The sequence below is a fragment of the Argopecten irradians genome, chromosome 7 (assembly GCF_041381155.1).
Source record: "Argopecten irradians isolate NY chromosome 7, Ai_NY, whole genome shotgun sequence".
NCBI classification, from domain to species: Eukaryota; Metazoa; Mollusca; class Bivalvia; order Pectinida; family Pectinidae; genus Argopecten; species Argopecten irradians.
In genome coordinates this window covers 8,010,915-8,027,375 of record NC_091140.1, presented here as the reverse complement: position 1 = coordinate 8,027,375, position 16,461 = coordinate 8,010,915, and the positions used below count along the sequence as shown (strand labels likewise).

The 16,461-nt window shown below is 33.4% G+C and overlaps 1 protein-coding gene across 1 annotated transcript; it reads right to left on the bottom strand.

The window, feature by feature from the left end:
* Positions 1-8,468: 8,468 nt before the first annotated feature.
* LOC138326780 (uncharacterized) lies at positions 8,469-15,398 on the bottom strand. The gene is made up of 8 exons (XM_069272784.1): positions 15,324-15,398; positions 13,213-13,266; positions 12,676-12,850; positions 12,038-12,279; positions 11,424-11,678; positions 10,830-10,886; positions 10,184-10,435; positions 8,469-9,775 (listed from the first exon to the last, which is right to left on the bottom strand). The coding sequence occupies exons 1-8, from the start codon at positions 15,373-15,375 to the stop codon at positions 9,426-9,428; spliced, it is 1,437 nt and encodes a 478-aa protein (XP_069128885.1). The 5' UTR covers positions 15,376-15,398; the 3' UTR covers positions 8,469-9,425.
* Between the last annotated feature and the right edge of the window lie 1,063 nt (positions 15,399-16,461).

The following is a 16,461-nucleotide window of genomic DNA, read 5'->3' as shown; positions in this document are numbered from 1 at the left end:
CAGTAAATAAATAATAATATATTCGCGGAAGTATTGCGTTTAATCGCCAATGCATTGCATTTATTCGCAATAGTATTGCATTTATTTGCAAAAGTATTGCATTTATTCGCAATAGCATTGCATTGCATTTATTCGCAATGGTATTGCATTTATTTGCAAAAGTATTGCATTTATTCGCAATAGCATTGCATTGCATTTATTCGCAATAGTATTGCATTTATTTGCAAAAGTATTGCATTTATTCGCAATAGCATTGCATTGCATTTATTCGCAATGGTATTGCATTTATTCGCAAAAGTATTGCATTTATTCGCAAATTAATGTTTCATATCTAATTTGGCACCAATATGCTTCAGTAAATAAGTTACCGGTTATAACTATTTTAGTACTTGGATACGGTATTGTCTGATTTTTGTTTGCATGCATAAAGTATATTATCATTTAATTTCCACTTCACACTGGCATTGAATAAGGCCAATTTTATAAACCACTCAAGCAGACGATTTGTGTCTATTAAGTACAAATTATCCAAGTTTGCAAGACATGGTTAACATATATGAAAATTATAGTCGGAAGTGGCAGTTAACGTTCTCTTCAACTAAAAGCAATATTATGGTGTTGTCCATTAAACGCACTAAGTACAATGTATTTAATATTTTACTTTGCAATTGTGTTCTACCAGTAGTTACTGAAATCAAACACGTTGGTATATTGTTAAATCATTACAGAAATAGTGTCGAAAGAACTAAAATGGCATGTTGTAAGTTAAAAACTGGTATTATGACACTTCTAAAGTCAGGTGCTCATCCTAATGCTCTTAACCCTGCAACTATTGCCAAATTGGCCAAAATTAAGATCTATTCATCTGCTCTATTCGGATGTGAGTTGTGGCTTCTTAATAGTTCAGAGATAAATATGCTAGAGCGAGCGCAGAAGTTAATTGTCAAAATGTGTTCAAGGCTTTAGGATGAGGACCAGGACTGTATATGTGTGTATCATTGCTCAGTTGGATTACCATAGAATCATATATTGACATAAGAAAATTATTGTTTGTAAGAAGAATTATTGCCATGGATAGTGGATTCTTGATTCACATTTTTTTTTCACCAGATTTTTACGTGTTTTTTGAATGCAGAAAAACAACAAGGTTACATACCAGACATCATAAGTATATTACGAAAATACTCATTGTATGATTCTTTAACTAATTATATTAAATCTGATACTTCTTCTAGTAAAAAAACATTGGCGAAAACTTGTTTATAAAATGTTTACAAATTTGATTTAAGATCACATCTAGAAAGTATGTCAAATAATTTAGATTTTATTAGATTCAAATTTATTCAGCCTAAAAATAGGTTGCACTTTATTTTTGAACTCGCTGTAAAGTTCCCACAGAAAAAATAGTCAAGTACATTGTATTTTGAATGTTTGTGTAAACTCACGAATATCAAATTGTATAGAATTATGTCAATATTGAGATATGCTTTTTAATGATCATGTTAGCCATATCATTTTGCATTGTGATAAAAATAGCAAAATTCGTGACTTTTTTTTGAAAAATTTTGGATTAGAACTTATGTCATCGCTTCATTTTCTTTCAAAAACAGGGGCAGACGATTTAGTATTTTTCTTCAGTAACAACTTAAAAGTTACTTACTTAACACCATTACTAGTGGAGCGGCTAAGGTCGATTTTTTGGCAAAAGCGTTCAAAGTTTGAAGAAAGCATGAAACTTTGCATATGACCTCTTTAGGACATAAGATTTCAGGAGAAAAATGGACCCCAAAAAATCACGGCCCCTGGCGGGCCGCCATATTGGTTTTCAAAATGGCCGTCAAAACCCACCTTCTGCGATCAATATCTCGCGATTTATACCAGCTAGGCTCAAATTTTAAACGTCTACACCCATATTATTGACATTTAGGAACATTCTGAGAGTGTTAAACTTCATGTAGAAGGACCACTTTTTGTATTTCAAGATGGCCGCCAACTTTGCGAGCTATATCTGTATATAAGACATCTAATGGCTATAAGCTTACTTTAAGCAAATAAACACATGCAAATATAGTGAGAGTATTTATATAGGGATTGGATTTCGTTTTTATGTTAACCATGCTTGTATGGAGCAATTCCTCTAAGAATATATTCTATGGGGCGCGTTAGCGCCCCATATTGAATATATTCTTAGAGGAATTGCTCCATACAAGCATGGTTAACATAAAAACGGAATCCAATCCCTATATTTACACTCCCACGACTTTTTATTTATATTTTATGCAATAAAATCGTCATTTGAAAGTGACGTAATTATTCAATAAAAGTCGGTCAAAAGTGGGAGGAGCTTACTCAATTGAACAGCGAATGATGACGCTGCACGTAAGGTAGAATTATTCATCCGCGACGACAAAAAAGTTCAATATTTTAGTGTAAAATAAACATGACAAACAAAGTAAATTTCAGAGATACTTTTATTTAATCAGATCATAACTTTAAGTAGGTATTAAATTTTGCAAAAAGTTCATATATAGCGTAATAACATAAAGTATTTGTTCTCGGCCACATGTGTGAACTCGGTGACCGTTATTGTGCAGCGAGGCGAGGCTGACGCACGCTTACACAGTGGAGTTTTCCGAAGTTGTCAAAACACCAGTGTTCAAGTAGCTAAATTTGTTTGAGATTGTCGTCTGACTTGACGATATTACATCCTTCGGAGCCATGTGATTATATAATCTACGCATATATCCATTGCCATCTAGGCTATAGATGGAACAACTTGTGTTCGATGGATACAATGTATTTGTGGTGACGCGTAACTGTCAACACGTGGATTACTAGCGGTGCATGTTTTATAATACACATGATTAAATTCTCAAAGAACAAAGACAAGAGGATGTGTTTATAACTGACCTCTATCAGAAGGTCTCACGCCCGTCCACCCAAAAGACTCGATCGTATGACGAACACAGACACAGAGGTAATGTTTACATTTGACACCCATCATTTTCAACAAAAATGAAAGCACGTCGCCCCGGTCGGGATATTTTTCCGTTTCTGTATACAATTGTTAATTTAAAAATTGTTTGAATCATATATAAATATAAAACATGTATTTATTGTTTACATTTTTCCAAAATTCTATGAAAAACAACAATATACACGTAATGTTGCATCAAAATGTAAACAAAGCCATGTGTTTGTTTAAAAAAAAGTAGTCCTTTTACGTTGCATAGAACATTTTCTTACGCAAGTTCAAAGTTCAATGTTACCATGCAGTTATGGTAAACAAAATCGGCTAGTATTAGCGTATAGTGACCAAGCATAGCAAGTGTAAATATATTTTTGTAGTGTTTGATACATTAATAATTTTATTCTTATTTTAACTTCAAAATGACCGCAAGATCCAAGATGGCCGTTTGAATTAAAGTTGTCTCCGTATTTCACTCAGTAAGAGAAGTAAAAAGTTAAAATGTCGATACTTATGAAATGCCTTGAATGATCTTGGAATAAATATCTGAATTGCTCTACAGACGTCATCAGATGATCATCTTTCATGTGCTTCATCGAGTCCTCAGTTGGAACATCTTCAAAGTCACAAATCAGCAGTGATTGGCCAAATCTCTCTCCATCTGTGGATTCTACTGCGATCAGTCGGGCGTCTTCTCTCCTGTTTTGACAGTACATCTTCAGCTGATTTCTTCTCACTGCCTATTACTTCCAATGTTGGAAATAGCTTTTAAGTTGAACATGCAGGAAACAGGAACACCAATTTCGACATTCTAGGGTATTGATATCTTCTACCAATCCTTTATACTTCGGCTTCCTACTTTCAAATCACTCCTCACAGTGTAACTCCTATGAAACTGTCAAGTTATCCATAACCACGCGCAAAAGTTATTATGGTACAATCAGCAGCTGCATTATCGGTCCTACATTTTGTCATATATCGATGTCAACCTACACTAAAGTCGGCAAGGTTCCAGACGACAATATCAATAAGATAGTTTTCAGTCTATGTGGTTCCCAATCTTGATTATACTCTTTATCATCTCCACATTTTTAATTACCATATATACTTTCTCTTTGAAGACTTAAAGTTGTCTTGTTCTCCATGGCTACTATTTAGTTTCACTCAGTCCTTTGTGCCGTATTAACGTTTAACTGACGGTTGCTATATGTTTTTTGTGGATTTAGTTTGCATCATCTCTGTTCTTAATTCAACACCATCATCTGTTTTACCTTCGCCATCTTAATATCCTAAGCCTGCATTGGAATTGGGAGTTCTGGCTCGGAGGCACAGCTTACATTTGTATAAAAAAGGTCATAGAGGCAGGTATGACTATTTTCGCAAGGACTTGTTTGTGGTTAATTTCTAGGGCCACTACTGTCAAATTGATAAACGTACCACAAGGTTTCATGTCAGACCAGGTAGACATCCAAGTTTTTGCGGCAAAATCTTGCTTTGGACTTACTCGAAATCCTTCCTTAAGTGGAGTGTCCTGATGTTGTTGGAGTCGTGCAGGATTGCACCGAACACAGGCCATGGGCTAGGAGGGTCCCACATGCACCCCCACCCCAAACCTCCGAACCAATATTTTTCTGAACCCTTATGACCCACTGATCACAAATCCAAATGTTAACATTGCATAAGTTGGGATGAACTTCCGGTTATGACGTCATCAAGATGGCCGCCATCTCGAATTTCACTAAAAATTGAAAAATAGTCATAACATTAACATTTTTCAACCGAAGTAGACAAATGAGATATCAAAATGACCACAACAGAACAACAAATACATATCAGGACCAAAACATCCAATATATGTAGTGATTTCTACGCAGGAAATGAAAAAATCGGATTTAAAGCTCAAAAATGGTGATTTTTCAGCAAATATTTCATATTTTGTTTGACGCAGCAAAAATGTTTCCCAACAGCAATCAATTATTTCTAATAAGTTTTTTGACCACTTGTCAATCAGTTTAAGCAACAAAAACAACCAAAACCAATGTTAACATCGTATAAGTTCCGGTTATGACGTCATCAATATGGCCACCATCTCGAATTTCACTGAAAAATGAAAAATAGTCATAACATTAGCATTTTTTCAACAAAGTAGACAAATGAGGTATCAAAATGACCACAATAGAACAACAAATACATGTCGTGACATAAGCCATATCTACATAAGCCAATATATGTAGTGATTTGAACGCAGGAAATGAAAAATAATATTTTAAGCTCCAAAATATATTCGTTAGCCGTCATGGAGATTCCCATTCTTCTGGCAAATACGATCTTCCATTCGACATTCAAAAAGGAGATGATCCTCGATTGTTTTTGTTGTTTACAACTTGAATCTTTCGGAAACATCTCTGCTCTCTACAGCTTATCAGATATCCGTTCTCTCTTACAAGTAACATTAATGAGTCTCTACAATTTTTTATATAATTTTTGGGTACATCTTGCATTTGTAGACAGTGTAAGGTATACCAATAGGATGTTGTGCCGATGTAGTGAAGATCTCCATCAGAATAGGCTATTTTCAGTTACATGGTATAGCTCTTGTATGAGTGTTCTTTCCAGAATGACAAATATTGCTATCGTGTTAAATTTTATTCTAGAACTATTATTGTCTTCTTTGCATGATAATGGGTGTGATGAATGTTTTCCAAAATGCTGTATTCTGAAAGAGTTTATCTATTCAGATTGGTTCAGAGAATAATGGTATGTCTAATATTTGTAGACGTTAATATCTACTTTAGTAGAATTAAGTTAATTAAGTTTTTACGTAATATTTCCGAAATTATAGGCCAATATGGTTAATTTATGAACATTTAATTTAATACTGCCGGACATCTTGAATTTCAGAACAAAGGCCATTTTGAAATTCAAATCAGAAAGGAATTATTTTGTATCAAAAGCTACAAAATATAAATACTCACTGTATTTGCAGGTTTTCTTTATTTACTTAAAATCAGCTAATCCAATTGTTATATTATCTTTATATACAGATATAGGTAAATGTAATAAATTGGTTGCATTCTTAGAATACAAAATGGCGTCTTTTTACATGAAATTTAACACTACCAGAATGATCCTAAGTAATAATAATAATGACTATCAATAATTTGGGTGAAACGTTAAAGAATGTTAACTTGATTTTTACAGATAAATAGGAAAACAACTTGTATTTATACGGTAAGTTGGATTTCAAAATAGCGGTCATTTTGAAAATAAAATAATAATCGCATTATTTATGTATCAAACACTATAAAAGTATTGATACTTTAACTTTATTTGCAAGTGTTTATTTGCTTAAAGTTAGCTTAGCCAATTAGGTGTATTTTATACAGATATAGCTCGCAAAGTTGGCGGCCATCTTGAAATGCAAAATGGCGGTCTTTCTCGATGAAGTTTAACGCTCCCAGAATGTTCCTAAGCATTAATAATATTGGTGTACACGTTTAAAGTTTTGGTCTAGCTGGTATAGAACATAAGATATGGGTCACAGAAGGTTGTTTTTGGCGGCCATTTTGAAAACCAATATGGCGGCCGCCAGGGGCCGTGATGTTTTGGGGTCCATTTTTTTCTGAAACCTTATGTCCTAAAGAGATCATATGCAAAGTTTCATGCTTTCTTCAAAATTTGAACGATTTTCATGCTTAGCCGCTCCACTATACCACCATGGAAAAGTTTGAGCTTCTAGTTTTACTTCAAGATAAAAATATTAGAAATAATTAATTGAAGTCAGAAAAAAATCTGTGGCACTATGTCTTGGAATACAGTACTGCTTGCGCATGCACCGAAAGAACTTATTTTTAGCTAATTAGACATATATTCATACACGATTAAACAACAACTATTGTCAAATGATGGGTATCACTTATGCTTTTCGGGGCATCTTTAATTAATCAGATCTTATTTCAAAACATCCTATCAAAAAATATCAAATCAATGCCAATGTTAGTTATCAAATTTCTTGTCTAATTTAATACGATTGTTGCAACTCATAGTTGACCAATTATGCATTTATTCGTACTTCTTTAATTACTTTATTATTATTGATTCTGTTGTTATTTTTAAGTTGAAAAAACTCTGACCTGTATGCAAATTTCAAATATTTTGGGATCAAGTACTGACGATGTTAACCAAAAACTGCCTATATTACAACTACCGTCCAGTATCGTTAACTTTATCAAACATTGTTCATGAAGCATGCTTATAATTACAACATTCTTAACCCTACAGCATGGCTTCCACTTACAACATTCACGTGAATCACAACAGATTGGATTTGTTTATGCTGTATCGAGGTTATGGAAAACCATATTATTAAATAATTTTACATAGCGAGATTTTGCTTTTCGCATCGATATCGTTTCCTTAACCATTTACATAGCGAAATAAAATCAACCGTAAACTTATTTAGATGTTTTTCTGCACAAGTCTGTTGTTGCTTTGTTTAGAACAGAATCGTATCTGAGAGTAAAATATATTTACTTGTTTGTCAATTTTTGTATTTCGTAGTCATTGCACATTTGTGTACATTATTTTTAATTGAAACTACCAATACTATCTAAATGTTCTGTGGAAATCAGATTGAGAATAGGGGAAAGGTCCTTGATGTATACAGTGTATAAGTTGGTGCTTATTTGTACTAGGATATAAATAGAATTTTAATTCTTATTGATAGGACATTATCAAATCATTACTAGTAACACAGCTTAATAATCTTTTTATTGCTATTCCCAAGTTGAATACAATTTTATTTCAATATTAATGGGATGGCGGGTCTGACAAAGTTAAGAGAGATATAGTAGTTCAAGATAATCTGAATTGGGATGATTAATATTAATGCTTTTATTTCCTCTTTAAAGCTAAGCTTAATGAGAAGGTTATTCCAAACCACAGAGAAATGGCAAGCAATCGTTAAAACTTATATTGACATTTACTTACTGGAGGAAGTTTTCAGAAATATGAATATATGAATATAATTTGAATAAAGAAAAGTTGGGAAATATTGAAATATTGAAATTACCTCTTTGATATAATAAACATATATATGTCGGAGGGAAATCACTTTTTATTTATAGTAATTGGTGTAATAAAAGTGCTGTTCACATTTGTGATGTTATGAAAAATATTTCCACAGGTTCCTTCTGTTCTCTGAATGAGTTCTCACAGAAATACGGGGTAACTATTTTTTTGCGATATCATTGTTTCATACTTGCAATTAGAAAGGTAATTACAGGTGTAAATTTAGGTATAGATAATATTGCAACTCCATTAAATTGAAAGGCCTGGTTACCTTCTTTTTGGGTATATTGTGTAACTCTGAAAGGGAGACTATCACACATGTTTTATGGGAATGTAAATGAGTCCAAACACTGTTACGAAGCTTTGAAACACTTTTACAAGCATTACTTATATTTACAATGAATATAAAGTTCTTTCTTTTTGGAGTGATTTCTGATAATTATCCATACATAAATTGGGTTGCTAATTAAATAATTACGGTTATAAATACTTACAAAATGCGGCGCTTCCATAACTCATAACATGTTAATTCCTTAGTTAAGACGATGCACGTTCACAAATGTATTGCTGCTGGTAAAGGTGTTTCAGTGGAGGAGTAAATGGAAAAAAAAACTCACTAAATTTCTTATATGTTTTTTTTTATTTATTTAATTATCTATCTTTCCTGACAACATGTTTATTCTACATTTGATAATATACCATACAAAGTAAACTTTGACAAGAAAAAAAAAAGAAAAAAAAGAAAACAAAAGAAACATACACACAAAAAACTTGGCTAGCCTCCCCTCCCCTTTTTCCCCTCTTTGTTTTTGTCTCTTTTTTCTCTCTTTCTCTCTTATTATCTCTTTTCTTTTCCTCTTATCTTTTTTGTCCCGCTTTGCTTTCTTTTCCTTCTAATTAAAAGTGCAATACACATGTATTGCTGAGTTATTAAATGGATGAAGATATAAAGTGAGTGGTGAGTGAATGAATTCAAATGATTAATGTGGTTTGAAGATGTGACAATGATTTAAGGATGTTTGAAATGTTGAGGATGAAGATAGTATTTTGTATGTATGGTTGATGATTTAGAGGATGATGATGATGGTAACAGTGAGAATTTTAATAAGGAAATGATTATGTTATGTGTATTGCATATTAAAAAGTGAATAAAAATAATTCATAAAAATTGAAAATAGAAAGAAAACACTTCTTTCATGGAAATATCAAAAATTTAATGTCATAGATAACGTGAACAACAACTACTGCCTTTAAATGTAGATGTAGTCCGCTAAACCCGCCTGTATTTTTTTGCCTCATATATATATAATAAAAAAGAGATTAAAAAGGCCTAATGATATAGACAGTTTTAGCGGACTACTGTAGATGATTTCAGTTGTCTGTACAACTAAATGGAATGGCGACGTAAAGTCTCCAACTTTCGCCTTCTCGGTACCACTCTTTTAAAGATGATTTGCTGTTTAACGTTTGTGATGTGTTTAACCCTTGTACCATGTAAGGTCTTCATATCACCGAGAAATTTCGGGATATCTGACACCACAAGTAGACCGACCAGAAAACTTAGACAGACAGCGCCGACGTATCCGATAGTCTGAGAGGATGGTCTGTGATCCTGGGCACTTCTAAACTTATTCTGGTAGGAGGACAGAGTTTTGACATCGACAAGATTTTCCTGTTTTATTTGTAGGACAAGCTGCTCCACTTGTTCGGCACTGTAGACAGGCGTAACTGTCAATGCTGTAATAAAGGATTCGTATGTCAACATCAGGGATAAAGAATTATCGGGATTATCATTCGGCAATATGCCGTCTTAGAAAATCACAGAGTCAGCTACCTTGCGGGTAAGTAGACATTGTGACGTTATTATTTTTGTAGGTCTTTGAAAGACATGACGTTACGCTTGCACGCAAATGACGTCACTATCAATACTTCCTGGGAAGGGCACATAACTCTAATATGTAAACTAAGCATAAACTTCAATGTGATTCTTGACTCATCATATTTAAGTAATATTGTGAGGTGAGAATAATAGAAAACGGATGAGTACGAACTGTTTTGATATATGAACAAAATCGAGATTATTAATCAAATTATGAGACATTTGTTTTTCTATCTGCCTTGGTCAACCTTATTAATAAAGATTACCACTTGTGGAAGTAAGTGCGCCGAGTCCAGTGGTTGTAACTGCTCTAAGTGCCGTTGTTGTTACTGTATTTACTGTTGTTATTGCCACTCCAGATGTTGGTGTTGATGGTGATGCTGTTGCTAATGATGTTGTTTCAGTTGTTGCGGTAATCGTTGTTGCTGCTGTTGTCACGGTTGCTGTTTCATTCACCGTTGCTGATGTTGTAGATACAGATAGTGACCTTGTTGTTGTCTCTACAACATCCCTATAACCTAACAAAAGACTTCCAATAAGCTTTAAATTTGAATTCTAGATTTATCAGTCTGTATTCTTTTAAATCTTAATATCAACTAGTACACTTGTGTTGAACACTGCGCATATGCATGTGCAGTGTATTATAGGTAAATATTACTGTTTCATTGCATACCTTAATATTTCAATTAAGCCCTTTTGATACCATGGAAACCTGACAGAGTAAATGTGAATATTGTACGTATCGAGAGTAAAATAACCCTAGCTTGACCTATTGCCAAAAAGAACTTGTTTTCCGCCAATATAAAATAAATGATAAAGACAACGTTACTAGATAATGAAATAATCAGAGGGGAAGGTTAGAAAATTGAGTTCAAAGCCATATTATAGTACAATGTACTATTGTTTACTTACAAGGCAATTCTGTGTAGTTGTAAATACTAATTGGGACGTCAATCTCTGTTTTGAAAACTGTAAAAACAAAAACAGTTTTCATATTTACAAATAAGCCTTTCATACTAGTACTGCTTTACTGTATTAGAGCTACAGTGTATTGTTTCTATTTAAAGTTACTCTTACTAATAAACCTGAAATATTTCAGGTCGACTGCCGGTGCTTTGTTCTCCAGGAACATATGATCATGAGGATATCCCCAACTATCAAAACCTAGCTGACCAATTTGTGTCAAAGATACAATTTCCCTAATATGTTAAGCAAAGGTAATGAAAATATGTGGGTATGCACCAACTAACCAAATTGCACTTTTAATGAACTTAGGAAGGATTAAAAATGTAATATATCTTACATCCTATATTGATTATGTAAAGCAAGGAGAAAATCTAATACAATAGAATGTGATCTCAAAAAATACTTTATGAAAACCGCTTACAATTCTTTAATCCTCAGTAAAAACAGTATCTGTTTCTCTCGATCTTTTTCTCTATTATTTAGGACGCAATTGCATCATTACAATTTTATTTGAATTATCTTTGATTACGACATACAAACCTTTGTTATTTTGGCTTTTCACGTAAGAGATGGTATCGTTGCCAACATAGGTAAGGTTAAATTCAACGGGGAACGATGACATATCTCGTTCAGATGTGGTACAGGTGAAATTGTGGAACTGGCAATGATAACGTTCGTAGGTGTAACAAAGCTGTTTACAATCTTCAGGTGATGAGACATTGACGCTGTTCACGAACGATAACTCATCTGTGGTGAGTTTGGCCATTCCATCATACTGTCTCAAGTATCCAGTATCTACAAGTATCATAAACAAACGCGGTAAAACAGTGAAATATTATTTATATATACATTATCTAAAGAAAATAAATGCTCTACTGTGTTGACCATTTCTACACAATAATAATGATTCACAAGCAAATTATCAATGATACGAAAGCAAAGAATAAAAAACCCTAATCAACAATGTTCGTATGGAGACTCATAAACAGCACAAGGACTCTTGTCATGGATCACAACAAAATAGTGATGTCACGATCGATACCTTCCGACAATAGGCAATGTAAAATGCAAAGACGGAATAGAACCAGGTGCGTCAGAAGGGTATGCGTACTTTACATTGTAGTGGATGACAATTTCAAGCAATCAGATTTTACCTAAATGCTTAGTACAGATGAATGAGTGACGCTCATCACACGATGCTGCATACCAGCTGAAATCGATATCGTTTTGGTTGGCAGTTGTGTTCAGCAAAATACACTGTCTCTGGTTGGGATCATCATTCGAAAACGTGTTGTAAGATGCGGCGTCCAATGGATTATCGCAGTCCTTTCTTACGTACCATGTACTGTCTAGATTAGGTTTATGGAACCCAATCCACAGTGGCTCCCCGATCAATCTAGATAAGGGACGGTAATAGTAGTAGTTTATGACAGAATGGAAGATGTAAAAAATGTAATTCTATCTTGCTTGAAATGATCATTTTGATTTGCATAAAAATCTGTACACGGTAACCATCTTACAGCTTGTTTTTTACTGTCGCCTCTAGTAGATTAATGACGATATATCGATTTCGTGCAAAAATATGTTCCCCAATTAAGATTAATTTCAAAGGATAAAATTGAATCGTAGGTTCATAGCTTCATTGCATAAATAAATTTAATCTCAAGTATTGAAAAAATAACCTTCAACAAAGTTTATAGAGAACATGCCAGGATAAAAAAATCCGCAATACGAATCTAGATGAATTCCCAATTTCAAGCCATCATCGAATAAAAATGAAAATTGTGCTTACTCTTGAAAATCAGTAAATAATTGTTGTCTTATAATTACGAAAGGAATTCCAAATGGGCCTGACTTGGCAATATAACCCCCCTGTAGATTGTCACATTCTCTGACTGCATCAGACCACGTAGCATTGGAGACCACGAGGATCGTCTCCACCAGGGCCTCACCCCATGCTAAATAACCTATGAAAAATGATAAAGTAAAAACAACAGAAAACGAGTCATTATGTCAAAAACAAGCACAAAAACAAATAAACACACATACAAACAGTTAATATAACGTTAATATCAGTTTTACATTTAAAAGCAAGGAAATATCTAGATTATTACAAACATTTTCTATCACGATTTAAACCATACTGTAGATATTTATATTATTAATATGAAACAATATTTATTAATGTTGGTAACTATGTTTTATTCTGTTTGTTGTGAACACAAATTCATTCCAATTATATTCATTTTTTAAAGCTAGTAAAGACTGGGATAGTGCATTAGGGTTATACATGAGATATAAACTTTGTAAAACTTAACGAAACACTTACCTGTCACATTTTTTACTGTACTGTTTTCTGCATTAAAAGCTTTGGTATATTGAACTGAAGAAAATATAAAAAAATATGCTGATACAATCAGTGAATTGAACCATTTATGAAAAATGTATGCTTTGAAAGGACCCGTATTTTAAGCGGAATCCAATCTTGCTTATACCGAGCCATTTCAGTAGTTTAAACATTTGTTTTATGATCATATGAAGGTAAAAATGATGTTGCTGTTTTTAAAGTAGCGTCTGATTGGCAGATACAATGGTATTGTGTTTTCTAAGCAAACAGATCCTCAGCCAGTTCGGAATTTTAATTTTAGAATTTATCAATTGTAGATTGAATTATTAAGATTAATTTGTTAGTAGTAGAATATGTTGATGAGATATAACAAAGACATCTGAGTGTACTCGTGTTTAGTTAGTGTCCATAAGGACATCTGAGTGTACTCGTGTTTAGTTAGTGTCCATAAGGACATCTGAGTGTACTCGTGTTTAGTTAGTGTCCATAAGGACATCTGAGTGTACTCGTGTTTAGTTAGTGTCCATAAGGACATCTGAGTGTACTCGTGTTTAGTTAGTGTCCATTAATCCTTAATATTTGTACGTTTGTCTTTTGTATAGCAAATATGGCTGATGCTAGTGCAGGATTATAACTAAAATAACTAAGTAGATAATTGTAATCTGTTTGATTACTATAGGTTATAATTTACATAGTACAATGACCTTTGATCGATATCAAAACATAAAGTGTAAGCATGCATTTCTTGGGATTTGTGAGCCATTTTTTTTTCAAATAATCTAATTTGTCGAATAACAATGAATGGTATAATAACCGATGATAAAAATGATTACATGATTAAACACTTTGTATACATTGTAACAGGGATTATATCCTGGTAATATAAACTCAGGAGGACGGATACATTACTAATATCATAAAATCAATCTGTCTTTGCATTTAAGGATTAAAGTATCTTTCTGGTGGTTCTATCGAAGAACAAAATTGAGTAGGGTATTGATATTTGGAATCGATCGCAGTTGAGTAGGTTATCGATATTTGGAATGAACCGCGAAGCTGTCCATGAAACAAATATCGATAACCAACTCAACTTTATCCTTCGATAGAATTACCAGAAAGATACTTTAATACTTATATTTAAAGTCTAAATTCTTATTTCCATTACTCAATATTCACCCAATTTAGTGTTTATGACATTTATAAGGTAAACTTGAAATATATCGTTTGGTTCAGAAGGACATTTGGAACAGCCACTCGAAGTGGCGGGAATTCCCGCCAATTTATTAATGAACATGCAATTAAAATGAGTTCCGTCTGATGAAGCATACATCTGGGGTTTCCCAATATGAAACTAATAATCGTTTTATTTATCTGATGTCAAAAACTCCACAATGCAAATAAGTTTAATTTTAGGAGTTTGCTAAGTATGGTTACACACGTGTACACAAGATATAACGCGGTAGGATATTTAACGTAGTTGTGACGCGGCGTTCATTTCAAACCGCAAGCATCATGGAGATGTGAGACAAACAGAATTCTTCAATTTTACGATCCGACTTGAGTTTTACATCGATCATTTCACCCTTGAAATTACATGACTACACGGATGTTATAATGGTTCCGTCTGAAACATGACATTATTTCCTAATTTTGGAGGTTTATCAAATGAAACGGACGTCGTTTGAGGAACATGTACAAACACAGGTAGGCCTACATTAGGCTAGTGACAGTAGAGTACTGTAAACGTTATGTACAGATCTACCGACTCTTAGAATGTTAGCATAAAGTTTCATCACTGAGTTACCTTCTCCTCCAATTGTACAACAATGACAAACGAAACGTCATTTTTACTCATCGCAAATTTAAGTATAATTGAACCCAGAGTAGCCAATGGTAAATTTTCGGTATAAACAATTTATGTCCCCGAGGGCAAACCCTCGGAAAATATCACACCTTCGGGTAAATAAACCTTCCTATCACCTGCCACCGGGGCCATAAATATATGATACACATGTATTAGCAACAACAAGGTTTCTTCATTTTTCTACTAAACAAATAGAATACCACTGCTATATTAAATCATGGAAACTTACCTATTAAAATAGATATGCAAAGTATGTATGGTATCCACAGTCTGCGAATCATCGTCTTTTCTTCTCTTAAACCAAAAATTATTTTGAAATTCACAAAATTAAAAATAAACTGTGCATTTTGAAATGGTTTCCCATCAATACAACCAATAGATCGGTGTTAGTAATATAAAGCTTCACATTGTCGATCCGTAGTTAACCAAACCTTATGTCATTAAACTGTTTTTATGTAGATATCCTGTTGTGGTATGCCGTCAGTACTAATGGTCCAGTTTCTCTAGGGTAGTTATTATCTTTACACCAACTGAACTGTCCTTAATGTCCTTGAAAACTCTGATCAGGAAGCCTTATGTCGCCACGGCACTTATTGCCAAGTTTTCAATTATATTGCCGACATCAATCATGCAAATAAATGTCCATGGAAATGCTAAATTGATTGACAAAAAAGAGCCATAAAATGACAGTGTCTTCGTTCTTTAGTACATTATTTCTATCGGGTAAGATGAACGAACCGCATGCACAAAGTCGTCGAACGTTCGTCTCCTCTTCACAATGTACTAGTGTGTAAGTAAATATAAAACGGACTCCGCTTTATCTAACAAATCAAAATCAATGAATCCAAAGTGCCACTATATCTCACATTGTTTTCACAACGTTCCACGTATGTATACGGGTATAAAAAGATCTGTTGTTCACTCAAAATCAAACAACGAGGATAGCAATCAAGCAATCAATAATGGTAGCTAATGTTCCAATGTTGCCATACCCGCGGTGTATCTTTATCTATGTAATATAAGAAGAAAATACATGTAAAATATCACGTAAAATGGGGTATCTGTCTATACATCACATATTGGATTGCGCTTTCTGGCAAAAGTTTCTTTCAACCAAAACCTAAAACATTTTTACATCACCGGAAACTATTCGTTTAATACTTCGAAATATATGTAATTGACTTGTACGGAAGCCTATTTGTGTCAAAGTAGATCGTAGAAAATGAATTAGAAATATTGCTAATAAATGTGATAATTTTGCATTGCATACATAGGAAAACGTGTTTGGTTTATTCGTAAAAGATAAAATAGCTTGATTATTTATTTTACATCGATTGAGAAACAAGTTAAACAACTTATGTAAATCA

Coding starts and splice junctions, on each gene's coding strand:
- LOC138326780 (XM_069272784.1), bottom strand. CDS start 15,375: ATGATTCGCAGACTGTGGATACCATACATACTTTGCATATCTATTTTA. Junction 12,280..12,675: donor TTATTTACTGATTTTCAAGA/GTAAGCACAATT, acceptor TCCCTTATCTAG/ATTGATCGGGGAGCCACTGT. Junction 9,776..10,183: donor CGCACTTACTTCCACAAGTG/GTAATCTTTATT, acceptor CCTTTATTACAG/CATTGACAGTTACGCCTGTC.